This window comes from Rattus rattus, chromosome 3 (assembly GCF_011064425.1).
Source record: "Rattus rattus isolate New Zealand chromosome 3, Rrattus_CSIRO_v1, whole genome shotgun sequence".
NCBI lineage: Eukaryota > Metazoa > Chordata > Mammalia > Rodentia > Muridae > Rattus > Rattus rattus.
In genome coordinates, this window is record NC_046156.1 from 103021583 (window position 1) to 103048930 (window position 27348).

The 27348-nt window shown below is 40.7% G+C and overlaps 1 protein-coding gene across 1 annotated transcript in view; it reads right to left on the bottom strand.

Moving 5' to 3' along the window:
* Nucleotides 1-20494, bottom strand: part of Naa15 (N-alpha-acetyltransferase 15, NatA auxiliary subunit) — a 61694-nt gene extending 41200 nt beyond the window's left edge. Inside the window, exon 1 of the mRNA XM_032898436.1 lies at nt 20212-20494. Within this exon, the coding sequence (XP_032754327.1) occupies nt 20212-20265 (54 nt within the window). The 5' untranslated portion in view covers nt 20266-20494. The remainder of the gene's footprint in view (nt 1-20211) is intronic.
* Between the last annotated feature and the right edge of the window lie 6854 nt (nt 20495-27348).

Sequence of the window (27348 nt, forward strand, 5' to 3'; positions counted from 1 at the left end):
TTAATATTAGAGCAACAGATAAAAAAATAAAATACCAGCCTAGTGGTGGTGGTATGCACCTTTAATCCTTGTAGTATTCAGGAGGCAGAGGCAGGTAGATCTCTGTGAGTTGAGGCCAGCCTGGTCCACAGAGTGAGTTACAGGACAGCCAGGGTTACAAAGAAAAACCCTGTCTCCAAATTTAAAAGAAGAGGAGGAAGAGAAGGAAGAGGAGACAAATTAAATAAAATGGAGAATAATAGAAAGAGGAAGAAGTGGGGCTAAAGAGATGGCTCAATGGTTAAAAAAATACTTGATTTAGCTCAGTGGTAGAGCGTTTGCCTAGGAAGCGTAAGGCCCTGGGTTCGGTCCCCAGCTCCAAAAAAAAGAAAAGAAAAAAAAAAGTATTTGTTCTTACAGAGGTTCAATTCCCAGTACCCACATGACAGCTCATAACCATTTCTAAATCCAGTTCTAGGGCATTCAACACCCTCTTCTGGCCCCTGCACACACCAGACACACATGTGGTGCAAACGTATGTGCAGGTAAAACACATGCATAACATCATTTTTTTTCATAACATCTTTTTTAAATCTTAAAAAAAAAAAGCAGAGAGAATATAAAGAGCAAAAGAGGAGATAGGATAGCTCCATCTAAAGAAAAAATAAAAAGAGAAAGGCTGAAGAAATGGTTCAGTGGTTAAGAGCGCATATTGATTTTGTAGAGAACTTGAGTTAGGCTCCCAGCATCTACACTCGATGGCCCACAAGCACCTGAAAATACAGCCCCAGGGAAATCCAATATCTGGCTTCCACAGGCACCTGCACTCACATTACACATACACAATTAATTTAAAAAATAAAATAAAATAGAAACAAATAACTCTAGCACTTGGGAGGCAGAGGCAGGTGGATCTCTGAGTTTGAGTCAGCATGCCCAGCATGACTGATATAGTGAAACCCACTCCAGTCAAAGGATACATAATGAGGCCTGTCTCAAAAACACAAAACAAAACAAAAACCTTAAAAACAAACAAGTCAGAGAGGGAAGGGGAAAGGAGGGAAGGAAGGGGCAGGGAAGAAGTATAACCAAACAACCTTAACTGATCTCAGAGCTCAGCAGGGAAACTTATTCCCAGTTCCAGGATAGTCTGTGTTTGGGGCAGGACAAAGCCATCAATTAAACTGAAGCTAAATATTAAATAAAGGATGTCTGGCCCAGGATGTCCAAGGTCAAAGAGCAACACTGCAAGGTGGTGATGAAGAGATTTACTAAGCCCAACAATCTAGTTGAGGAGTAGCAGCTGAACACCACTAGGGGGCCATGATAGACTATGATGCAGTGCACAGGATCAACACTGAGTGGACTCAGTTATAAAAAACAAAAAACAAAAACTGTAACCACAGGAAGTTGGGAAGGGGATGGAGGAGTTGAGAGCTTGTATATCATAATAAATATACTGTATTAGTATATGAAATTACCAGGGGGTTGGAGAGATGGCTCAGCGGTTAAGAGCACTGACTGCTCTTTCAGAGGTCCTGAGTTCAATTCCCAGCAACCACATGGTGGCTCACAACCATCTGTAACAGATTCTGGTGTATGTCAAGACAGCTACAGTGTATTCATATCCATTAAATAAATAAAATATTTAAAAAAATTACCAAAGAAAGAATCTTAAAAAAAAAAAAAAAAAAAGGAAAAGAGAATGAAAGAGCGCTGCAACAATCTATTTTGTCTTTGCTGAGCCTGGTAACTGCTGGTCACCTTCCATGCTGCAGCTGCTCAGTCAAACTGTCCTGCCTCTAAGCTGTCTCTGGGGACAACTGGGGGTGGGGAGGTGCTACAAAAGTATGCCTCTGTACAGTCACTAGTATGCCTAGAGCCCACAGAGACCAGAAGAGGATGATGGATTTCCCTAGAACTGGATTTTAAAATGGTTACATGCTACCACGTGGGTGCTGAGAATCAAACCTGGTCTTCTGGAAGAACAGCAAGTGCTCATAACTGCTGCACCATATTTTATAAAATGAAAAAGTAATCTGGGGCTGGAGAGATGGCTCAGTGGTTAAGAGCACTGACTGCTCTTCCAGAGGTCCTGAGTTCAAATCCCAGCAACTACATGGTGGCTCACAACCATAATAATGGAAACCGGTACCCTCTTCTGGCATGTCTGAAGGATGGATAGAGTACTCACAAACATAAATAAATCTTTAAAAAGAAAAGGAAAAAGTAACCCAACATACTTAGTTTTCTACAACAAATCACTAAGCTAAATTTTAAACTGAGTTTGCAATTCCTTACCCAAAAACCACTTTGTTTCAGGAATTCTTGAAATTTCAAAATTGGGAAAAAGGATTTCCTTAGTATGAAATGAATGTCATATGTTCTATGTGTTCTGTTTTCTATGTTAGTTCAAAATTAAATACTACATTATAGATTTCTTCACTGATTAAGATTTTAAATACTAATACTATGCTATATAAAAAAATGAATCAAAATAAGGTAATAAAACAGAATGAACTATTCTGATAGATAATAAAATCTCATCTCTGGCACTCATATACTGAGAGACATCTGCTTCGAAATGTATAGGAATAACTGCCGTCAACTCAGACACATGCCAAGTATAAAAGTGTATAGCAAATATGAAAATATCTGTTAGCAGCTGTTGGACAAAAAGCAGCCCAGGACTGTTGTCTTAGAAATGAGGTAAATCCCTGCTTCTGCCTAAAGGCATTTTCCAGACTGCAGATTAGACACTGGAGAAACAGTTCAGCAGTCTCACAATCTGAGCAGCTACAGAATGGGAAACTGCTGAAACAGCTACAATCTTTCCAGAAAGGATCACAGAGAAGTTGACAGGTGCAAGCTTTAGAAATGTCCTTAGGAATCTTTGGTTAAAGATTAAATTGGGAGAGAGATGGCTCAGTGGTTAAGAGCACTGACTGCTCTTCCAAAGGTCCTAAGATCAAATCCCAGCAACCACATGGTAGCTTCACAATCATATGTAATGAGATCTGATGCCCTCTTCTGGTGTGTCTGAAGACAACTACAATGTACTTATATAAAATAAATAAATCTTAAAAAAAAAAAATTAAATTGGGGAAGGCCCACACCAGACTTAAGCCACAACAGCTACAGAGCAGCACAAGCCTTACAACTCCAGGTGTTCAGGCACCAAACACCTAGGGAAAAAAAATCTTCATCAACAGTAGTGGATTAGCATAGACCCAGTCTGCCCATACCCTGGGAGCAAGACTCAGAACTACCTTTATTAAAATTTGAAAATTTGGGCAGGTAGTTTATACCCACCTAACAGCCTAAGTTGGACCAGTACAATGGAAGGAAAGAACTTACTCCCAAAACTTACTATGTGAACCCACATGGATGGACATATACACTCACTAATAAATAAATGTAATTTTAAAAATTAAAAAAATAGCTAAGCATTGGTGTTGCACACCTTTAATGCCAGGACTCAGGAGGCAGAGGCAGGCAGATCTCTTGAGTTCAAATACAGTCTGGTCTACAGAGTGAGTTCCAAAACATCCAAGGCTACACAGGGAAACCCTACCTCGAAAGAACAAAAGAATGAAAAAGTTAGAGGCCAGTCAGGTTTATAGAGCTAGTTCCAGGATACCCAGGGCTACACAAAGAAATTTTAAAAAAAAGAAAAAAAAAACTTAAAAATAAAAGAAACTTGAAGCCATAGTAATAGAAAACTATCTAAATGCAAACTTAAATAGTTCTAAGTAAATGAAAAACAGCGTCCCAATGACCTGTGAAACAATATTAAATATAACTAATGTACCAGAGAAAACAAAGGCTAAAACGGGGAGAAAAATCTTGAAACTGGGCTTGGTGCCATATGCCTAGAGGGAGAAGCAGCAGAATCACAAGTTCGAGTTATCCTTAGTTACAGAGTATGAGGCCCGTGTAGGCTGCATTGAGACTGTCTCCAAATAAAACCCAACAACTTCTTCAAATATTAAAATTAAACTCAAATGTGGGGCTGGAGAGATGGCTCAGCTATTGAAGAGTACTGACAGTTCTTTCAGAGGACCAGGGTTCAATTCCCAGCACCCACATGTCTGTAACTCCAGTTCTAGGGGTTCTGAGACCCTTAAACAGATACATGCAAGCAAAACACTCGTGCATAAATTTAAGAAACAGTTGTCTGTTAACCTCTATATTCATACTGTGGCATATCCTCTACACATATACACACAGAGAAGGATATACCCACATAAAAACAATGATAAAGTGGGCACATATACATAACAGGAGAAAGGGATGTTGGACACAGAATGAAACAAATGGTTATCACAGCAAAGCCATAACTTAAGAAAATTCTTTAATTAAAACATCTCTATTTTGACAGACAGACAGACAGACAGGCGTGCGCGCGCACGCACACACACACACACACACACACACACACACACACACACACACACAGTTTTTAAAGTCATATACAAAGAAGAAAGTTGAAACTGACCTCTGTGGCAACCCACTCACTGCTCAACAGTAGTACCTCTTGCAGCTTTTCACTTTAGCTCTGTTCTAAAAGAAAAGTCCTTCCTAGAACTCAGAGGGCAGGTGGGAAAAGAGAATGGCCTTCCCATGCATTGGGAGTGGCAACTAAAATAGTAAAACAGGTACCATGAAAGTGCCTCAGATGCTGTGTACAAGAGGTCCAAGGCCTAGGCAGAAGAGCCATACAAAGGCCATGGTCTCCACAATGCTGTTAGGTAGGGAACAGCAAATTCTGTATTAATGCTTGTTTTGAATGTACACATTTGCTCCAATAGACTTATTAGAGAACATTTAAATCCTTTGAATTTCATGTTTGCTTATGTAGGGTTTTGACTGCCAGAACACTAACACAGAGAACAGCCAGCTGAAACAAGTCCTGTGGGCATGTACTGTTACACTGTACACTGTTACAAAGACACCAAATATCTCCCAGGTGCCTCAGTTCCTCCTGTGTGCTCTGAGTCAAGCTATGCCACTTATCTGATGCTTCTTTGTATCCGACTTCAAAAAGAACCTCTATCAAGTCATACTAATTAGCAAAGTTTAATGCCTCCAATGCTACTTATGAAACAATCTAGCTTCAAGTGTTTTTTCAGGAAAAAAATGCACCATTTACATTATAGTATTTATGTGTCTGCTAATTATTTTACATATATAAATCTGTGCTAAATTTCTTAAAGATTTATTTTCCTGGGTGTGTAGCCTTATATGACTGTTACAGAGTTACAGGTTACTTGTTACCTACCTAACATGAGTGCCTAGATGTGAATTCAGATCTCCTGACAGAGCAATAAGCATCTTAACCACCGAACTATCTCTCTAGCCCCCACATGCTTTCATTTTTATTAAAGTCTCATTTGGCTGTTTTGTTGGGGACTTGATTTTTGAGATAGGGTCTTTCTATGTAGCCCAGGCTAGTTTAGAACTTGACTTCCAGAGTGGCTTTCTGAAATTACACACATGTACTACAACCTTGCTAATCTTCATGACGCTATGCTAGGCCTAGGCCCATTTGCCCCATATACTATACGTTTAGGGTTTTTTAAAATTCATTTATTATGTATGCAGCATTCTGCCTGCACATATGTCTGCAGGCCAGCAGAGGGCATCAGATCCCATTCATTACAGATGGTTGTGAGCCACCATGTGGTTAGTAGGAATTGAACTCAGGACCCCTGGAAGAGCGGACAGTGCTCTTAACCTCTGAGCCCACATTTAGTTTTTATTACAACCTCTGCACAGTGCAATGTCTTTTAGAAACTTGTATGCCCTGATACAGATAGAATTCTTTATATACAAAGCAATCAGAAAGATACTTTTAACAATGTAATTTTAAGTATTACCTATCTTATGAGTTTTTAATAATTTATTTGTATTTAATATATATTGGTGTTATATATTGGTGTTTTCCCTGCATTTATGTCTGTGTGAGTATGTCAGACTCCCTGGAACAGGAGTTACAGAAAGTTGTGAGCTGCCACATGGGTACTGGGAATTAAACCCATGTCCTCGGAAAAAGCAGCAGTATTCTTTTTCTTTTTCAAAATTTATTTATTATATATAAATACACTATAGCTGTTTGCAGACACACCAGAAGAGGGCATCAGATCTCATTACAGATGGTTGTGAGCCATTGTGTGGTCGCTGGGATTTGAACTCAGGACTTCTGGAAGAGCAGTTAGGGCTCTTAACCACTGAGCCATCTCTCCAGTCCACAGCCAGTATTAACCACTCAGCCATTTCTCCAACTCCATTACAATATTTTAAAGGAATGTTAAAAGGTTTATCAACACATAAAAAGAAAAACAAACAAAAAAACCCTATCATTCTGGCTCAAAACAGATTTTCAACAAATAATATAGTTTACAAAAACTCATCTGATGTGGTCCTTAAACATGGATTCTCAAAGTACCATTTTATATAGACCCTATTATCATGGAGAAGAGAAAAAAAGATTGCTATTTATTTACTTGGTATGGTAACATGTCTGAAAGTAGAAAATTCATCCTAAGAGTATGCTGCTCCCCTACTCCCAGCTCTGCCTTTATGAAAGCAAGTTTTCATTTCCCTCTTTATCTAAACAAGATAAAACCTCAAAAATCAAAACAAAAACACCCTTACAGTTTCCATGGAAAATCTAATAGATATTCCAAATTACTAAAAGATAATCACGGTATAGAATATGAGGGAGTTAGGGGTGTTCTTAGGCATGATGGGACACACCTGTAACTGCTGCACTCAGAAAGATGAAATAGCATTACTGCAAATCTGAGGCCAACCTGGGCTAAATGGCTGAGTTCCAGACCAGCATGAGCTACAAAAGACTGTCTCAAAAACCAAACTAAGAGAAGCTAAGAGTACTGGCTTTGGGGTTGGGGATTTAGCTCAGTGGTAGAGCGCTTACCTAGCAAACGCAAGGCCCTGGGTTCGGTCCCCAGCTCCGAAAAAAAAAAAAAGTCAAAACCAAATGTTGGGCAATGGTGGCACACACCTTAAACCCAGCACTTGGGAGGCAGAAGCAGGTCAATCTCTGAGTTCAAGAACAGCCTGGTCTACAAAGTGAGTTCCAGAACAGCAAGGGCTACACCCAGACTCAAAAAAAAAAAAAAAAAAAAAAGATAAAATCAAAATTTAAAATTATCACAGCTCCATCATTTATTTCTGCACAATTTTTTGTTTTACTTTAAAATAGGGTTGGACAAGGAGTGAGCAGGTACTGGGCCTAGGCTCCTTGCACACGTGCAGCTTGGTCTTCAGGCAGATCCCTGCCACCCCAACAACTGGAACAGAGGTTGTCCCTGAACCTGCTGCTTGCATTCCCCTAACTGGCCGACTTATATGGCCTCAGCTGCAGAAGATACACCCAGTCCTATAGTGACTTGTATGTATGTGTGTGTTGGGACTGAGGGATGTATTATACCCAGAGTGGGACTTTCCCCTTCTCTGAGAGAAGAATTAGGAGAGGATCTGCAGGAAGGGGTACTAGGAGGAAGAGTGGCTGAGATTGGGATGTAAAGTGAATAAATAAATTAAAAAAAAAAAAGAAAAGAAAATAGGGTTGAAAGGGGGCTGGGCATGATGACACATGCCTTTAATCACAGTACTCAAGAGGCAAAGGCAGGCAGATTTTCTGAGTTTGAGGCCAACTTGGTCTACATGAGATCTTAAAGTAAAGGAATTGTTTTAAAAGAAACAAGCCAGGCTGGAGAGATGGCTCAGTGGTTAAGAGCTCCAACTGCTCTTCCAGAGGTCCTGAGTTCAATTCCTAGCAACCATATGGTGGCTCACAACCATTTATAATGAGATCTGATGCCCTCTTCTGGTGTGTCCGAAGACAGCTACAGAGTACTCATATATAATAAATGAAATCTTTAAAAAAAAAGAAAAGAGGGTTTGGGGATTTAGCTCAGTAGTAGAGCGCTTGCCTAGCAAGCGCAAGGCCCTGGGTTTGGCCCCCAGCTCCGAAAAAAGAAAAGAAACAAGCCAATATAATTTATATCCTAACAAGGAGGAAAAAGCAACTATTCACAACAAATCGAACTAGGTTTTTTGTTTCTGGTTGGTGTTTTGTTTCTGTTTTGGCTAGGATGGGGAAGTGGTGCAGGAGACTAAAACTGGAAATGTGAAATTCTCTAACACTGAATTACATCCCTAAGCATTGGGTTTTGAGACGGGATCTTACAAAGTAACTCACAATGACTCTGAACTACGGTGATGACCTGCCCACTCTAACTTAATCTTTCCTCCACTTCCCAGAAGGCCATGACTCTGCCACTACTATTGGCTTGAACGTTTCCTTCTCTTTTTAAAGTCTCAACTTTAACGCAAAGCATTTAGAGCTTAGATATCTAAGTGTACACTTGTTATTCCAGGGAAATCCCTAAAAGCCAAGATCACAGCCATTGATCAAGTCCCCTCCACTTCCTAATAGTCACACTGAGAACTGTCATTCTCAAATCCTCTCCCATTTATTAACAGAACTACAAAATGACATTCTTTTAAGAACAAACTTTGCTAATAGTTTTCTCTAATCAACATGAGACTTGTCTGAGCCAGGTGGAGGATGCCTCTAATCCCAGGGAAGCAGAAGCAGGCAAAACACCCTCTGAGTTTGAGGCCAGCCTGGTCTACAGAGCAAGTTCCAGGACAGCCAGGGCTACACAGAGAAACCCTATCTCAAAAAGCCCCAAAATTTAAAAAACTAAAAACAAAAAACAAACAAATGCCCCACCCTAACAACATTTGAATATTCATGGTTATATTACATATAGTAGCCTACTCTAGCTACTCTAGCTGTGTAAAAATCACTTGTAGAGCTTTATAAACACATAAGATGGCTTACCCTTTAAATCAGTTCTCAACTTTCCTAATGCTGCAACCCTTTAGTACTCCAACCATAAAATTATTTTCATTGCTACTTCATGACTCTAATTTTGCTACTGTTATGGATGGTAACATAAACATCTGTTTTCCAACTGTCTTAATCACACCTTTAAAAGGATCCTTCAACCTTCAAAAGAACCTGGACCCACAGATTGAGAACCACTGCTTTAGAGACTAATTCAGCAGGCACCTGATATCTTTAATTCTGGCAACTTTTTCTCCAATGCCAAAACAAGCAGAAATGAAACAATGACAAAGATTTCCTTTTATTATGCTTTTATAACAAGAGGCCAAGAAAATGAACTAATACCATGATTCCTTCATAAATACGATTTTCAAGGTCTTACCAAACAAAGAACATAGGCTCAGCGCAGTATCCTACGATTACTCTGAACCTGTATACAGTCTACAACACCAGGGCCCAGCTCAACTACTTTCTCCAAAAATATTCATACAAACACATAACTCGAAGATCTATCTCTCTTGTTTTGTAATTGCTGTTTTAACACTTGTTTTATGCAACAAATATTTATTTAGCTTCTACTGTAGCACATTTCCCATTATGGACATACATAGTAATTAACAAAACAAAGTCCCTATCATAAAACACACATTTTAATCGCAGAAGCTATGTGATAAATATACAGCTAAGTGTATCTACCAAACAGTCATAAATTATATTGGAGAAAAATAAAACCATGAAGGAAGAAAAAAACAGGTTGAGAAATACTGCTGAGCAAAGATTTGACCAACATTTAGAAGACTTCACCTAAACACAGGTCTATAAAGAAGTGTTGGGTAAAGTTTCCTGGAAAAGAAACATCCTAACACACAAATCTTTGTGTATGCTCTCTCATGGACTTTTTTATGTCCAAACACACTTTTATGAATAAAAAATATATACATTTGAACCAATCCTCTATTTTTCTCAGAAGCAGAAACATTAAAGGCAGTAAGATAGCACACTAGAAAGAATAATCCATCCAGCTGAGATCATCTGGTCAGTAGCACTCCAGTCTTCCAATCCTTCTGGGTGCCAACTGTTCCTCTCTGGAAAACTCTAGTCAGTGTTTCACAATAGCTAGGATGGTAGTTCTTTTATCAAATAATGAATCTATGTGAGCCCCGCAAATGACCCTAGACTAACTATATGGCTTTGCAATACCTACGGAATGAAATGGTAAGTTCAGTTCCTATAAAGCTTTTGTCTCTTTTGTAAGAATACAGCGTTGTCTATTAAGGTGGTATACACCTTTACCCAGCACTAGGAAGGCAGAAGCAAGTGGAGTTCCAGGACAACCAGGGCTACACAGAGAAACCTATCTCAGAAAAAAAAAGAAAGAAAGAAAGAAGAAAAAAAAAAAAACAAAAAAAACCAAAAACCCTAAACTTTAGTTCTTTTTTTTTTTAAAGATTTATTTGTTCTATTTATAGAAGCACAATGTTGCTGTCTTCAGACACACCAGAAGAGAACATCAGATCCCATTGCAGATGGTTTTAAGTCACCATGTGGCTGCTGGGAATTGAACTCAAGACCTCTGGAAGAGCAGTCAGTGCTCTTAACCACTGAGCCATCTCTCCAGCCCCTAGTTATTATTTTTTAATTTTCTATCCTCCTCAAATAATCGACCAAATGTTTGTATGTTTTAACTTGTCTTGCCCAAAATCCTATTTAATTGCTTTATATTTTGATTTTATTTCTTGTGTATGAACATTTTGCCTGTATGTATGTATGTACACCTCATTGAGTTCTGGTACCCACAGAGATCAAAACATATCAAATTAGGGATGGTCATGAGCCAACATGTAGATGCTGGGAGCTGAATCCAGGTCCCCTGCAAGAGAAACAAGTGCTCTTAACTGATGAGCCATCTCTCCAATCCAAAAAGATCAATTTTTAAAACGTCATTCAAACACTATAGCATTTTTAAATGTATCTACTATGCTTTGTTAATTTAATGAAAACATAAAGAATTTGTTCCTTCATACCACATCTCATTCCAAAAAAAAAAATTAGAGCAAAGCTTTAAAAGCAAAGAATGACAACCATATTAACGAAAGATTTTTATTGCTTGTTCAATTTTTTATACTTATAAAAATTTGGTTTTTATATTAGAACATGATTTACATTATACCAAAACTACAGTTAGTATTCGGTTTCTTTTGTTTTTGTTGGTGGTGATGGTTGGTTGGTTGTGGAAAAAGGTTCTCAATATATACAGCCTTGGCTGGCCTGGACCTCACTATGTAGACCAGGCTGGCCTACAACTCAAGAGATATGCCTGCCTCTGCCTCCTGAGTGCTAGACTAAAAAGCCTGCCCAATCTTTGTTTTCTCCTTGAGACAGGTCTCATTATGTTGCTCAGGCCAGCCTTAACTGAATTCGCCCTATAGCAAGCAGTCCTTGAACTTGCTAGCCTCCTGCCTCAGCTTTCCTAATGTTACATTTACAGGTGTAATTCTAAATGTAGATAAGGTTATATGCCTTCGCTAACAGGCCGAGATACTGATTTCACATATTTACAGAAAAAGAGAGACACTTCAACACATGAACAACATAAAATGTCCAAATCAAGATAACTGGTACATCCATTAATTCAAACAGTTATGTGTTAGAAACATTCAAAAATCCCCTCTGCTAGATATCTGCTAGATAATTAACTGCTGTCAACCAGAGCTGCATTACTGTTCTACAGAACACTAGAAGTTATTCCTCCAACTGTCCCTTGACTCAATAACCATCTCCTCTCTTTCCTCCCCAGAACTCTGTTGTACTTTTTTTTTTCCCCTTGCTCTGTGAACAGGGTCTCACTAGATAGCTCAGCTGTCCTAGAATTTATAATCACCCATCCTGTTTTCCTAGTGTTCCAACAGGCCTGGGTCAAGCGGGAATAGTCTTTTTTTTTTTTTTTTTTTAATTAACTTGAGTATTTCTTATGAAGCGGGAATAGTCTTAAGGAGAAAAGAATCACTAGCCCAGCACTGTATCATTACGCCACACTCCCAGCCTAAAGTTAATGTACAGGAGGTGACCTTACAGTAGGTAAAATTTTATTTCTACTTTTCTTTTAGTTTTTTTTTTTTTATATTTTAAATGTATTTATTTTGTGTGTGTTTGCACACTACCACAGCACACATGAGAGACAGAGGACAAGTTATTGGAGTCTATTCTCTCCTTTTACCATTGTGTGTTCTGGGAATCAATCTCTGATCACCAAATTTGGCACCTTCACCAATTAAACCCTATCACTGGCCTAAACCACACCATCTAAAACTGGTCCCAACCCTTTAAGACACTAACTGTAGTGTCATTAGCTATAACTGGCCCTTGAGAGTTGGAAAGTAATTTAAAATGTAACAACAATAGAATGTCTTGGGGATGGAGAGATAGCTGGCTCGGCAGTTGAGAACACTGCCTTGTAGCTCTTACAGAAAGACCTGCCTAGGTTCAATTCTCAGGACCCATATGGTGGCTCACAACCATCAACAACCCCAGTCCCAGCACACACTGAACGGGCACACACTGGTGCACATACACACACACCAGCAAAACAGTAACACATAGAATAAAAATAAATACAAAATTTTCTGAATGTGCAGGAACCAAAAAGTAATTCATAATCAAACATGTAATCCAAGGTGTTTCTGGCAAAGTCCACCTACATCACATTCTACATCTCACTGCAGCAGCCTTGGTTCCAAACACACAACATATGCCTATGTGCTGCACCAAGCCACAGAATACCAACTATCACTGCCCAGAGCACTTCATCCAAGACTCAAGGCTACTTACACTATGACTCACAGGCACTCTTACAGACCATACAGTTTTCTGCTCATAACCTGAAAAAGGGCTATTTCTGAGGATACTGGTATCAAAATATAAACCACTATACTTTAGACTACACTTAGAAATGTTTGATATGGGGCTGGAGAGATGGCTCAGCGGTTAAGAGCACTGACTGTTCTTCCAGAGGTCTCGAGTTCAATTCCCAGCAACCACATGGTGGCTCACAACCATCTGTAATGAGATCCGATGTCCTCTTCTGGTGTGTCTGCAGACAGCTGCAGTGTATTCATATAAATGATAAATAAATAAATCTTAAAAAAAAAAAAAAGAAAGAAATGTTTGATATGTAAAACTGTTGAGCTGCTGGCTTGAGTTTTACCTTTTAAAAAAAAATCACTTGATTTTTGGCTTGGGATTAGGACAACTCTGAAAAACACTAAAGGTACTTGATATTCTGCAGTACCAAATATTCAGTGGAGTCTTAATTCTTCATGTAAAAATAAATAAGCCCATACAACTCACTAGTGTATGTCTTAATTTCATTTCCTTTTTTTTTTTTATCCTGAGCTGAGGACCGAACCCAAGGCCTTGCGCTTGCCCCACTGAGCTAAATCCCCAACCCCTTAATTTCACTTTCTATTGCTGTAATAAAATATGGCAGATGCAATTTAGGAAAAGAGAAACGGTTTATCTTGGCTCACACTTCCAGGTTTCAGTGCATCACTATAAGGAATTCTTAGCAACAGGAACTTGAGAGCTGTCTTAGAAAGGGTTTCTACTGCTGTGATAAACACCATGACCAAAAGCGACCCGGGGAGAAAAGGGCTTATTTCATCTTTCTTCCCTGAATGATGGCCTCTGGCTCCACATGAGGGCTGTGATATGTACCCCAAACACACAAAATAAATAAATGTAAAGCAAACTTTAGCTAAGTTTTAATGAGTTACAGTAAGTTTTTTAATGAAATAAATGTCTTTATGATCAGTTAGTATCTAATCTGAATATCTACTTTATGTATCTTCCATATAGACTTGTATAAAAATTTCCCAGGCCAAAGGAAATCACAAGTGGAAAAAGTTTAAGTGGCCCTTGTTTACATGCATGCAGTACAGGCAGAAGTGTACTGAAACTAGTTTTGAAAAGAAAGAAACCACTTTCAAAGTAACTGTCTATACTCAGCTATGAAACTAGAATGTCACACTAAAAATAAATAGCTAAGACTGGCATGCATGTCTGATCTCCAACTTGGGGGAAAGTAAAATAAAAATGGCAGATGACCTTTCCTGTGTATATACATATGGAAATCTACTTGTTAATAATTGTTAATAATTCCTAATATGAATTTCATGTGCAACTAAAAATATCATTAGTTATAAGTACACTTTTTTCCTCTCACTCTCTTCCCTCACATCTCTCCTCCAAATAGTAAATACTAGATAACTATAATTTAATTGCCCTGAAAAAGTATAAAGTCTGGTTCCTCACTCCTAGCTCTATCTGTGAACCTTACTTTAACTTCAGTCTGTTTACTTAATAAAAATATCCGCGTGACACCAGCAGGATAGTTCAATAGGTAAAAATGCCTGCTGATGCCCAGCCTGATGCACTAAGTTTGATCCCCAGAACTCACATGGTGTGCACGCACGCACACACGCATACACGCATACAAAATAAAAATTTAAATTAAAAGTCTGCCTTTTGGGGCCAGAGAGATGGCTCAGTGGTTTTTTCTTCCAGGAGAGCCAGGTTCTATTCCTAGCATCTACATGGTGGCTCACAGCTGTCTATAATTCCAGTATATTAACCCTTCACATAAACATACATATAGGCAAAACACCAATGTACATATATTTTTTTAAAAAGGTCTGCCTTGCAAGGTTTTGAGATTAAGAAAGAATTCACAAAAAGTGCACTGTAAGAGAAGGGCATGGTGGCACATACCCACAACCTAGTTAATACTCAGAAAGTTGAGGCTACTCTACAAATGATCCAGAGCACAGCCTCAGAAATGGAAGCTGTTTAGTAAATCACAAACTAATTGCAAGCTGTTACCATTCTCCTAACCTTTCTCAAGAAATATTTTGTCCTAAATTCAACAAACTACTCATACTAAAATTCAAAGCAGCATTTAATAACAGTAGTTAAGTACTCCCAATTTGGATTTTACTTTCTCCTAACTCACATTAGTAGATAAAGAGTGAAAGAGAAGGACGAAGCAGTGAAACAACCAGCATGCTGATAACTGACTGCAAGCATTAAGAATGTTCCACTTTCCAAGAGAGCTAAAATCTGAAAGGTGTGAGTTTTGCCCACACCTTTCAAGAACATCTTTCCTACCTTAAACCTAGACCACAAGAAAGTGAGGTAAAGCTGGGTGATGGAGCATGCCTTTGCTTCCAGCGCTCCTGAGACAGAGGCAAGCAGATCTCAGAATTCAAGGCCAGACTGGTCTACAGAAAGAGTTCCAAGACACAGAGAAACTATGTCTTAAAACACTTTGAGTGTGTGTGTGTGTGTGTGTGTGTGTGTGTGTGTGTGTGTGTGTGTGTGTGTGTGTGTTGAGGGGGGCATGCTCTGGACAACTCTCAAGCTATCTGGATGAACAAATAGCACCAAAGGTATGCAGAAGCCACAATTTCCTAATGACTTAATCTTCTAAATATATTAAAACAATGTGAAATTTTAAAAGGAAAGACTAGGGCTGGAGAGATGGCTCAGCGGTTAAGAGCACTGACTGCTCTTCCAGAGGTCATGAGTTCAATTCCCAGCAACCATATGGTGGCTCACAACCATCTGTAATGAGATCTGGTGCCCTCTTCTAAAAAAAAAAAAAAAAAAAGGAAAAAAGTTTTTTAGAAGAAAAGGGGGGGGGCAAAAATAAACCAAGTAAGAACAAAGAAAAAAAAATTGGGGGGGGGGGATCTTTACTTAAAAAGCTGCCCAAAAAAACTTAAGGGCGGGTTCCAACAAGCCAAAAAAAAAAAAAAAAAAAAAAAAAAAGAAAAAAAAAAAAAAAGACTAGCAAGCAATCAAGCAAATCTCACACAATACGATATACATATATTTGCACCATCAACTTTTACCTTTTTAAAAGAAAAATAACTTCTTTTTCCCTAAATGAACTAGAGATAAATTTTGCAAAGTGATACTTATACCAGGTTTCCATACTGAGCCAGAGGGTTGGAGAAATAAACAACTCAGTGGTTAAGAGCACTTGCTGCTGCTCTCCCAGAGGACCTGGGTTCAATTCCTTGCACCCACATATTGGTCTATAACCCTAGTCAGAGGCCAAGTATGTGGTACACAAACATATATGCAGACAAAATACTTAGAAACATTTCATCATTCTGAAATTGAGGCAAAAAGTTCCTGTGAACTGATCCCATGTAAGTAAGTTTACTAAGAGAACAGGACAAAAGGAGTAAATTCTGATGTCCCCAACCTACCAACACTTGGTTTATCACTGGAGTATACCCAACTTTTCCTTTACCAGACCAGAAAAAAGGTGGGAGAAAGCTTAAAAATCAAGTGGTGGCAAACAACTGAGTCCATTCTGGTCTAAACAGTGAGTTGTAGGACAATCAAAACCATGTGAGACATGATCCCTACCCCTGTCAGGAAGGAAGGAAGGGAGGGAGGGAGGGAGGGAGGGAGGAAGGAAGGAAGGAAGAGGGAGGCAAGAGAGCTAACAATATAAAAACTCTAACAGATGCAATTTTGAAACAAAACTATTACTTTACTTGGTAACATTTTCTTTATTCCTAATGCCAGTCAACAATAAAAACATTGTATCTCTTTTTCTTTCATTTAGTGATTTACACACTTTTCTTGTTTATGTCTTATCACAATAAATCCTTTAGTGGGCTAGCAAACTGGCTCAATGAATAAAGGTGCTTGTCCTCTGAAAACCTGAATTTAATCTCTGAGACCCACATGGTAGTTTCTGTTTCCTAACCTATACATGTGTGCCTTGGCAGGAAGGCATCTACAGCATTCACAAACACATGCATGCACAATTAATAAAATGCCTTAAAATAATAAATCCCTTTGTACTGTGATTTTAGCAATAAAATTAAAGATTCTGTCCCATCACTACCAAGAATCGTTATTCTACAAATGGTTAAACAAACCCTACTAAATCTACAATGTGGATATTACTATGCAATAAAACAGAACAGACTACTGATACAAGTGAAAACTAGGTGAGCCACAAGGAAATTCTTCTGCATGGAAGAAATACCAATCTGTAAGTTCTATATTTTATGATTCTACTTAGTAAATATTTTTTTTCTGTAAGTAAGAGACACATTAGTCATGATTGCTAGAAAGTGAGAGTAGAGAGGATGGGAAGGGCACAGGTGGTTGTGGTTCTAAAAAGGTTCCTTTGTGTTTACATAGAACTGTCTTACATCTTAACTGTAGGGACAGAACCTATGTGTAATAGCACTGCAGAGAAGTAAACACACAACTACAAGCAAAACTTGGGAAATATGAGTAAAACTGGTAAACACTAACAATATTACAATCAACTCTAAGACTTGTAAGATACTAATTTGGAAAAGTAGGTAAAGTATACAAAGAATATTTGCTTTATTTCTCAAACTGTATGTAACATTATGGCTCTCTCAAAAAAGAATAAAAGAGTGAGTTTTAGAGGAGAGAATATATACTACTCAGTGGTAAAAAAAACACTTGCCTAGCAATGTTCAAAGCCCTGGAGTCAATTCCAGCATGAGCATGTACATAGGCACACAGTTGATTCTGCTCAGCATAGTGGCTCACATCTGCCACCCAAGTACTAGAAGGCTGAGGCAGGTGGAATACCAAGAACTGGGGCCAACCTGAACTACAAAGTAGGACCTTGTCTCAAAAGAGAAAAACAAAACAATAAAAGGGTGGTCATTAACAGTTGGAAATTTTGAATATTTGGGGAAAAAAACTGGGGTATTTTTTTTTTTTTTTTTTTTTTAAGATTTATTTATTATATATAAGTATTCTGCAGCTGTCTTCAGACACATCCGAAGAGGTCATCAGATCTCATTACAGATGGTTATGAGCCACCATGTGGTTGCTGGGATTTGAACTCAGGATCTCTGGAAGAGCAGTCAGTGCTCTTAACTTCTGAGCCATATCTCCAGCCCAGGGGAAAAAAACTGTTAATCACGTTACACCTATACAAGGCAATGTCTTTACTCCTAAGAGTGAAGCATAAGTTCACAGCTTTCTTTTGTTTGGGTAAGTATATTTTGGTACTCTTGATTTTGTGGGGCTTTTCCCTAGTCAGTATAAACAGAGAGTTAGGAGCATATCTCTCCTTGTATTTAGCACAGGGTTCAACCTCCAGCATTATAAGGGAGAATAAGAGGGAAAATGGGGGGCAAGGGGGCAGGATGGGTAAGTGCTGAAAGGAAACTATGCTATATAGTTCTACCTACACATCACTTTTAAGATAATTGGGTATAACTCAGATGGATGACCTGCTTCACATGCTAAAGCACAGAAATAATAACAGCAACTGTTCTTTAGCTGGTGAGATGCTCTGTGAATAAAATCACTTGCTGCCAAATCTGTTCCTATTTTTTGTTTTGTTTTGTTTTTTCCCAAGAACAGGGTCTCACTATTTATCTTACTTTCCTGGATCTATTAGAGCCAGCTGGCCTCGAACTCACAAATATTGCCTACCTACCCCTCCAAAGTGTTGGGATTAAAGGAAGACAATACTAAGCCCAGCTTTTGCTGCCAAATCTGATGACCTGAGTTTAATCTCAGGAACCCCCACATGATGGAAGGAGAGAACCAATTCCTGGAAGTTGCCCTCTGACCTCCCCACACATAAATAAAAAATAAACCATTATAGACCTATGTCACAAGAATGCGTAGTAGTTCCCATCTGTAATCCCAGCATTTGGGATGCTGAAGTGGAATGATTGCCAAGAGTTCCAGTCCAGCCTAGCTATAGAGTTATGTCTCAGAACACTGAAAACAAATCTATGCTACAAATCCACTTACACTTCTAAAGGTCTGAAAATAAAACGCCATTAAGTAGTACAGGAAGTAATAACTGTATAATACGTTTTCAACACAAATTGATTAACCTACAACATAACATGGATATTTCTGTAAAATCAATTACCTCAATTTAACTGGTTATTTGGGATTTATTTATGTATTTTATGTATATAAGTATATTTTATGTATATAAGTGCTGTATGTCCTGAATGTCTTGCACACCAGAAGAGGGCATCAGATTCCATTATAGTTGGTTGTAAGCCAACATGTGGTTGCTGGGAACTGAACTCAGGACCTGTGGAAGAACAGCCAGTGACTGCTTTTAACCACTGAGCCCATAAATGGCTAAAAAAAAAAAAAACAAAACAAAACAAAAAAACAACTAGATCTCCTTATTTCTTTATCAAGCAAATGAATTATAACTGCAATCAAAAAGGCTAATAAACACATGCTCCAAAATTCAAGTCAAGTTTGGCAAATACAGTTAATTCTTTCACACACAAAAAAAGTTTGTGTAAAAGAAGCTACCCTCATATTAACAACAACAAAAAGTGCTACAATGTATTAATGTCAGCGCCCATACTGCAGGGAATAGTTTACAATGTAAACAGCTTCAATCCAATACCCATAAAAGTATCACAGCCCGTATTTTTATGCAAACTACAAACATCAACATCAGAAGCAACCGAATGAGTTTGAGATTGCGTCAAGATCCATCTAGGAAGACTCTTATATTATCTCCTGCTAAGTTTTTGCACCGCTGTTTTAAAAACTTCAGAGTAAGGGGGAGGGGGTAGTCTGTACTAAAACTTCCTACCGGACCGCCCCCTAGAAATGAGTCCCACCTCCGAAGAAGGGTGACGGGGTGGGGCCGTTCTGCTCTCAAACTAAGAAATAAATGTTTCTTTTCCCACTCCCCGAAACCGAGGGGCTGCAGGACCAAGTATGCAAGTGACTAGATGGTAATGACAGAGTACCCTTCGCCTCTACGCGGTTCCATCCTTTCGAGTCAAACAGTGACCCCGGCCGGGCGGGGACAGGTGAATCCCAGGTGGAGAGGAAGAGGGAGGGACGGGCCGTGGAGGGAGAAGCGCGTTCAAGCAATGAATGAGTCCTGCCTCAGCCACACCACCTGTTCCTCCCGAGGGTGCCACCCCGACCAGCCAGCAGGATCCCTGTCCCGAGCGGGCCGCGACTCCCGGCCGGTGCGGCCCGCTGCCCCGCTCAAGGCCAGGCTGCTCCTCCCTTCGTTCTAGGAGGGTAAAAGGCAGCCGTGTGGAAGCCGGGGAGTCGGGGCCTAGTCCGGAACCGAGGCCTCCGAAGCCCGCGATACGCGGCGCGCGGACGGAGGTGGGCGCCACCGGGGCGAGACGAAAGAATGCGCTCCGCCAGCCAGCACAACCAAGGTGGGGTCCCCGCGGGGTGGCTCGGTGCCCGCCCGCCCGGGCTCGGGACTGACAGGCCCGGCTACCAGTGAGACGCTCTCCGCCGCCCGTTCTCAGCTTCACACTCACCAAGATCCTCTTGAAGAGCGCGTTCTCCTTGGGCGGGAGGCTCACGGCCGGCATGGTTCCGGCTCCTCCCGCGGCTCCCGCCACCACCCGGCTCGGTCAGTCCGTCTGTCCGCCCGCCGCCACTGCCGTTTCCGAGCTCACTTCAGCCTTGAAACCTCCACTCTGCCGCCACTAGGCCTCCCGTGTCGCCGCACCACCCTGTCCTGACACTCCCTTCCCCTCCTTTTTTTTTCCTCCTTTTCCCCCTTTCTCACTTAACGCTGCCGCCACCTCCCCCCTCACGGGTCTCCGTCGGCGGTTCACGTGGTAACTGAAAAGACCGACAGAGGCAGCCAAAATGGCGGACTCGGAGGGCTTTCCCACCCGGGTCACACCTTCCAACGCGCAGGCGCGGTGACCCGCTCTCCCCACCCTCGATGCACCGGAGCCTGCCGGGAACGCGGAGGCCGGTCGGGTCTGCGGAGCGGCGGATTATGAGTTGGCTCTGCCGGTCCTGCCAGTGCCGAGTGCCTGGGAAGACCGCCAATGACGCTTTCGCCACCTCCTTTCTAGAAGCAGCCTTTCTGCCCCTTCTCGCCAGACCGGCCTTTCACTCGTTGGGGTAGACTCACCTAAATCGTGTCATCATAGTTTGAGCATCAAGTGCCAAAATGAAGATGTTTTAAGAAGAGATGTAGTGGTTCAAGGCCCAAGTGCCTAAATTGTGAACAGAGGCGAGCGAAGGGTAAGATGAGAAAACCTTCGCCTCTGTTAGCATTTGTGAACCGATCTAAAAAAAGGGGGCTTAATCGTCTTGAAAAGCCTGTAAGAGCTTGACCTATGGAATGGGCCCGGCTGGCTAGGATATCAGTGATTTTTGTTGTCTGTTGCTAGAGACATCCAGGAAAGATGTTAGTCACATCCGAAGGGACATATTTATACTGCCAAAGGAGTCGCTGAAGGTTGAGGTGTATATTTATTTCATTGCTGAAGTCGTATAATGCAGAGTTGAGGAACTAGCTGTGTGAGTCACACAGCTAGATGTAGTGGAGACTCCTGGAGTTGGCTTCTAATTCATGCTTAGGATTCCATTTGTTGAACTGCCTGTTAACAGAAATCTTCAATCCTTAGAAGCCGAACTCCACTGAGCAAGTCAGGCCTGACAGTGAAGAAGATCCAGCTATTCCATTACAGTTAACAATAAAACTTTACAGAATGACACGCCAATGAGATTTTACCCTTGATTATCTCCTGCAGGCCTTATAGTAATTTGTGCTCTTTGTTTTGTTTTGAGACAGGGTTTCCCAGGGTTTCCCTGGCTGTCCTGGAACTCACTCTCAAACTCACAAACGGAGAGCAAGCTTACAGCAGGCAAATCTTGGGGTATCCTTGAACATTAATCTCTCTAAAGATTAGGAAAATTAAGTTGGTGAGATGGTTCAGTGGATAAAGGAACTTTGCAAGCCTGACTACCTGAGTTTGATCTCACAGAAAGATAGAAAAAGAGAAAAGGCTTCAAAAAGTTGTTCTCTAACCTCCATGTTGGCACATATAAGTAAGAAATGCAATTATAGGGCTGGAGAGATCGTTCATAGAGTAAGCACACTGTTGCTCTTGCAGAGAACCTAGGTTGGGTTCCCAGCACCTCCTAAGAGACTGGGTGTGCACAGGGTATTCATGCAGACAAAAGGGCTCATACATATAAAATAAATAAACCTAAAAGAAAACTCATCACATACAAAGACACAAACAAATAAATAAATAGCTTTTCTGCAAGTGTATACTGTTGAAGATCTAACCTGGTGCTTTATTCATGCCAGATAAGCACTTCTACCATTAAGATAGCTATACCCACAGCACTAAATACAACTTTTGTTTTTTCAAATTGTACAAATAATTTTTAATTGTAATTTTATTGGCATGTTAATTGTATACAATAATGATGTTCATTATTTATATACATGTACATAATATATTTCAATCATAATCACACATTCATACCCCTACCATCTTGTCTCCCACTACAATTTTTTTGAAGATTTATTTATTTTGTGTATATGAGTATGCTATAGCTGTCTTCAGACACACCAGAAGAGAACATAGGATCCCATTTCAGATGGTTGTGAGCCACTATGTGGTTGCTGGAAATTGAACTCAGGACCTCTGGAAGAGCAGTCAGTACTCTTAACCACTGAGCCATCTCTCCAGCCCCCGCCCTACCCCCACTACTTTTAATCCCCCTCCTACTAAGTGGTAATTTGGTTGGTTGATTGGTGTTTGTAAGTAGCCCAGGCTTACCTTGACTCCTCCTCCTCTGCTTTCCAGATGCTGAGATTACATAGTTACCCATCCAAGTCTAAGCAGCAGAGGTTTGGGTGGGCAGTGTGTGTGTGTGTGTGTGATTGTGTGCATGTGTATACTGGTGCCCATAGAGATCAGAAGAGTATCAGATCTTGGAGCTGGAATTCCAGGCGGTTGTAAGCCACCCAACATGGGTGCTGGGAAAGGAACGGAGGTCTCCTGGAACAGAAGCAAGTGCTCTCAACTGCCCAGCCATCTCTCTTGGCCCAGACATCAGTTTTTAAGGTTCAGTGAACACTGGTCTGATTACAACATTGATCTGATTCATTTCTGAGTTAAAATGCACCTGTAAAAATAATAGTCTGGGGGTTGGGGATTTAGCTCAGTGGTAGAGCGCTTGCCTAGCAAACGCAAGGCCCTGGGTTCGGTCCCCAGCTCCGAAAAAAAGAAAAAGAAAAAAAAAAAAATAGTCTGACCACACAGCTAGTGACATGATAGCCTGAACTCAACAATAAAACACCTACTATGCTCACTACAATACAACAAATAGAAATTGAATGTGAGCTATGCTTTTGTGTGCTCTTTGTGCTTCCAGGAAGTGACAGCCAAGACTGTATGGCACTGCAGCTGTTGGTGACCTTACATCCTTCCCTATCGCCTTGGTTGAAGGGCTTCCTCCAGCTGGGCGTGGCGGTGCACATGTGTAATCCCAGAGCTGGGGAAGCTAGGGCAGAAGGACTGAAGAATGAAGTAAGTCCGGCACTCCGGAAGATTGCCTTGAATGGGGAGACCAGGGGCCAGTCTGTCCTTGCGTTTTACAGAAAAGAAGCCTGTCACCTAGACTTAACAAAAGTGGGAGCTGGAGGGATGGCTCAATGGTTAAGAGCACTGACTGCTCTTCCACAGGTTCTGAGTTCAAACTCCACAGCCATCTGTAATGAGATCTGATGCCCTCTTCTGGTGTGTCAGAATAGCTACAGTGGACTCATATATAATAAATAAATCTTTAAAAAAAAAAAAAAAGCAGTCACATTTTGGGATAGCTTCTGCTTTTTGTTTGTTTAATAAAACCTTACACATACAAGAAGCCATTCTTCAGGTCCTGGGTTCAGTCTATGGACTTCTTATTATCTTCTGTTTCCTCCTCATTCCAACCCTTGCTTAACTAATGTTAAGTTATATGTTTCTTCATGGAAAAAACTCCAGCGCTAAACCTTGTTTTCTAGCTGCTATCTCAAACCTCCCCTTACCTGGGTCACAAATAGGGTTTCTAGCATTTAAATTCAGGACATGGTTTAAGTAAAGGTTAAGAAAGACGTCTACCAAACTACATAATAGCTATTAGCTGGATTATTTTCAAGATGGGAGTTTCAGCTGCTTCCTCCAACTGGAGGGGCCCAGCAAGCTCCAACATGTGAGACTCATACTTCATGGCTTCCCCAAAATGTACACTAATAAAAGAAAACGGGGACGAAAGTCCTGAAAAGGAACAGACTGGACTCTCCCAGCATAGATCCTGAAGTTAGTGATGTGCTTACTGGCTCTGTGCACACCGACGAGCCCTGGCTTCTGTTTCAACTTGTCGAAGACTAGCAAAAGCTGTGTCAGGACAAGCTCTGGTGAGATGGTGAAGAAAGCATCTACAACTGCCAGGTTGCTGAGTGGACAAGAAGCCAGCGAGCTGGGAGAGCCAACAACTGATTCAGCGCATTAGCAAGCTGGTCTGCCTACTTGAGCATTAGTCCAGCAAGCTCAAACTAGGTGACAGACCAAAGTAACTCACAGTTTAGTAACATGTTTAGCCATCGTTGGAGTCTTAAGATGAGCCACAAAGCACAATATAATTATTTTGCCTTCTACCAATAATTTGTCTTCTTTTCCCCTGCTTTTTTTAGATGCACTTATTTTGTGTGTGTGTGTGTGTGTGTGTGTGTGTGTGTGTGTGTGTATACGTGTGTATACCTGTGTGCACATGTTTGCTTGTCAAAGCACCCAAGTGGAGATCAGAAAAAAACAGAAGTCTGATCTCTTCTCCCACCGTGTGGGACATGGCAATTGAACACAAGACATCAGGCTTGACAGTAAGTGCCTTTACTCTGAGTTACCTTTTGGGTCATGCCTTTTTTCTTTTATAAAATGGGGTTTTACACTAGCCCAGGCTGACCTGGGACTCACTATATTTGAAGCTCAAGCTACCTTCAAAACTGAGGCACTCCTGCCTCAGCTACCCAAGAGCTTGGATGAGATATGATTTACCACATTCAGCTAAAGACTTTTCATTTTAATAAAAAAGATTTCAGGAGCTGGAGAGATGGCTCAACAGTTGAGAGCACTGGCTGCTCTTCCAGAGGTCCTGAGTTCAATTCCCAGCACCCACATGGTGGCTCACAACCATCTATCATGTATCTGATGTCCTCTGATGGAGTGCAGGTATACGTTCAGATAAGCCATTCATACATAAAATAAGCAAATAGGCTTTGAAAAAATCTTAAAGTAATATTGCTAAAAATACACAGAAAACTTCTAACACCTATTTTGCTATTACAGTGGACCTAAACAGCTTTAGGTTTTAGCAAATCACTTTTCTGGGCAAGATTGCATCATCTGTAGGCTAGAGAGATGGCTCAACTGTTCAGAACCCATATTTCCCTAACAGAGAGCTAAGCTCAGTTCCCAGCACCCAATTCAGTTGTTTCACAGCCAGCTGTAAGTCCAGCTCCAGAGAAAACGACACCCACTTATGCCTCTCAAAGGAGCTTCATTCTTAGACCCTTACCACTACCATATACACATAAGACTAAAAATAAGATCTTTAAAAAGTAAAAAGAATGTCATGTTACCTGTACTTTTTTTTAAATGGTCTTTGGACAGGAGATGGTATTAAGAATACAAAGAAACAGAATCTCGATCAATTATGCAACATAAAAACCAGCTGATCCGGGCTGGAGAGATGGCTCAGCAGCTAAGAGCACTGACTGTTCTTCCAGAGGTTCTGAGTTCAACTCCCAGCAACCACAACCATCCATAGTGGGATCCGTTGTCCTCTATTGGTGTGTCTGAAGACAGCTACAGTGTACTCACATACATAAATAAATAAATCTTTAAAAAGCACAACAAAAAACCTTGCTGGTCATGAACTGGAGAGATGGCTCAGCAATTAAGAGTGTGTGTTGTGGGGTTGGGGATTTAGCTCAGTGGTAGAGCGTTTGCCTAGCAAGCGCAAGGCCCTGGGTTCGGTCCCCAGCTCCAAAAAAAAAAAAAAGTGTGTGTGTTGTTCTTGCAGAGGACCAGGGTTGTTTCCTACCACCCAGGTCAACTCACATTGGACAACTCACACGGGGATCCAGGACCCTCCCTCTTCTGGCCTCCATGGACACTTGAGGACACTGATGCACTTGACAATCAGACACAAATACAGACATAAAAATAAATAAAAATGTTTAAACCAGCTGAACAACCAGAGTGAACAACACCACTGACCTTCCCACACCTGCACACATGCACAAACAGCTTTTTTTTTTTTTTTTTTAGAACAGTGACTCGGGCTGGAGAGATTGGCTTAACCACTTGGCTCAGTGGTTAAGAGCACTGGTTGCTCTTCCAGAGGACTCAGGTTCAATTACACATGGTAGTTACAACTGTCTGTAACTCCTGTTCCAGGGGATCTGACACTCTCACACAGAGATATGTACAGTCAAAACAGCAATGTACATAAAATAATAAATTATTTAAAAAGAGAAGTGTCTTGAATAGGCAAACAGTATTTAGTACTCCTAGATAACACCTAAACTTCCCAACTACCCTACAGGGTAAGTTTTATGTTACAGGTATATAACTATAGTAGAAAGTAAGTAATAACTAAAAGAATATATTGTTGAAATGCAGTAGACACAAATTACACACAGACATGACAGTTTGGATCTTGTTCTACATAGGCTCATGGCATTATAGCCAATCCCACCTTGTTAGGTGAGATAACAGGGCCACTACAACTAGAGTTCTGAGGGCTGCACCCTGGATGACCCTGCCATCTGAACCAGTCAGATCACTTTCATGTAACATCTGTAAGAAGTTTATCAGGGCTTGTGGTATAAGTTTATAATCCCAGCTCCTCATGAGGCTGAGGTAGGAGGATCAAGTTCATGGGTACCTTAGTGAAACTCTTTCTCACAAAGTAAAAAAATCTATGCGGGGCTATAAAAAAAAAAAAAAAAAAAAAAAAAAAGTCTATGTGGGGCTATGTAGCTCAGTGGTAAGACACTTAACTAGGATGTAGGATTCCTCCCCGGTGAATAACAGAACCTACCTCACAGGACTGAGAGGAATCTATGTGGTCTTGAGTATAAGTGAATTTTAGGAACTGTTAAGAGGCTTTGCAAATACAAAGTTCCCTTAGTCGACAAGTTTGTCTTTGGGCACACCTCTTAATTGATGCTAATAATCACAGCACACCCTGCAGCCTTGTAATGACAATCAGACACAAATACAGACATAAAAATAAATAAAAATGTTTAAACCAGCTGAACAACCAGAGTGAACAACACCACTGACCTTCCCACACCTGCACACATGCACAAACAGCTTTTTTTTTTTTTTAGTCACACTAGTTTTTGACTGACAGACGAACACTGGAGCAAACCTGACAAGCACCCTGGGGATAGACAAACTGCTTTCCCAGCCCAAGCCCCAGTCGAGCCCCAGCCCCAGCCCCAGCCCTCTTTGCACCGTGTGTTTTATGCACAGACCCCTGAGTGAACCTTGTCCTGTAGCTACGACTCTGGCCCACCTGCGAGTCCCATTTCTGCTGCCAGGGGGCGCTGCGCTCTGCGGTACCTGTCGGAGATGCGCGCGCAGGAG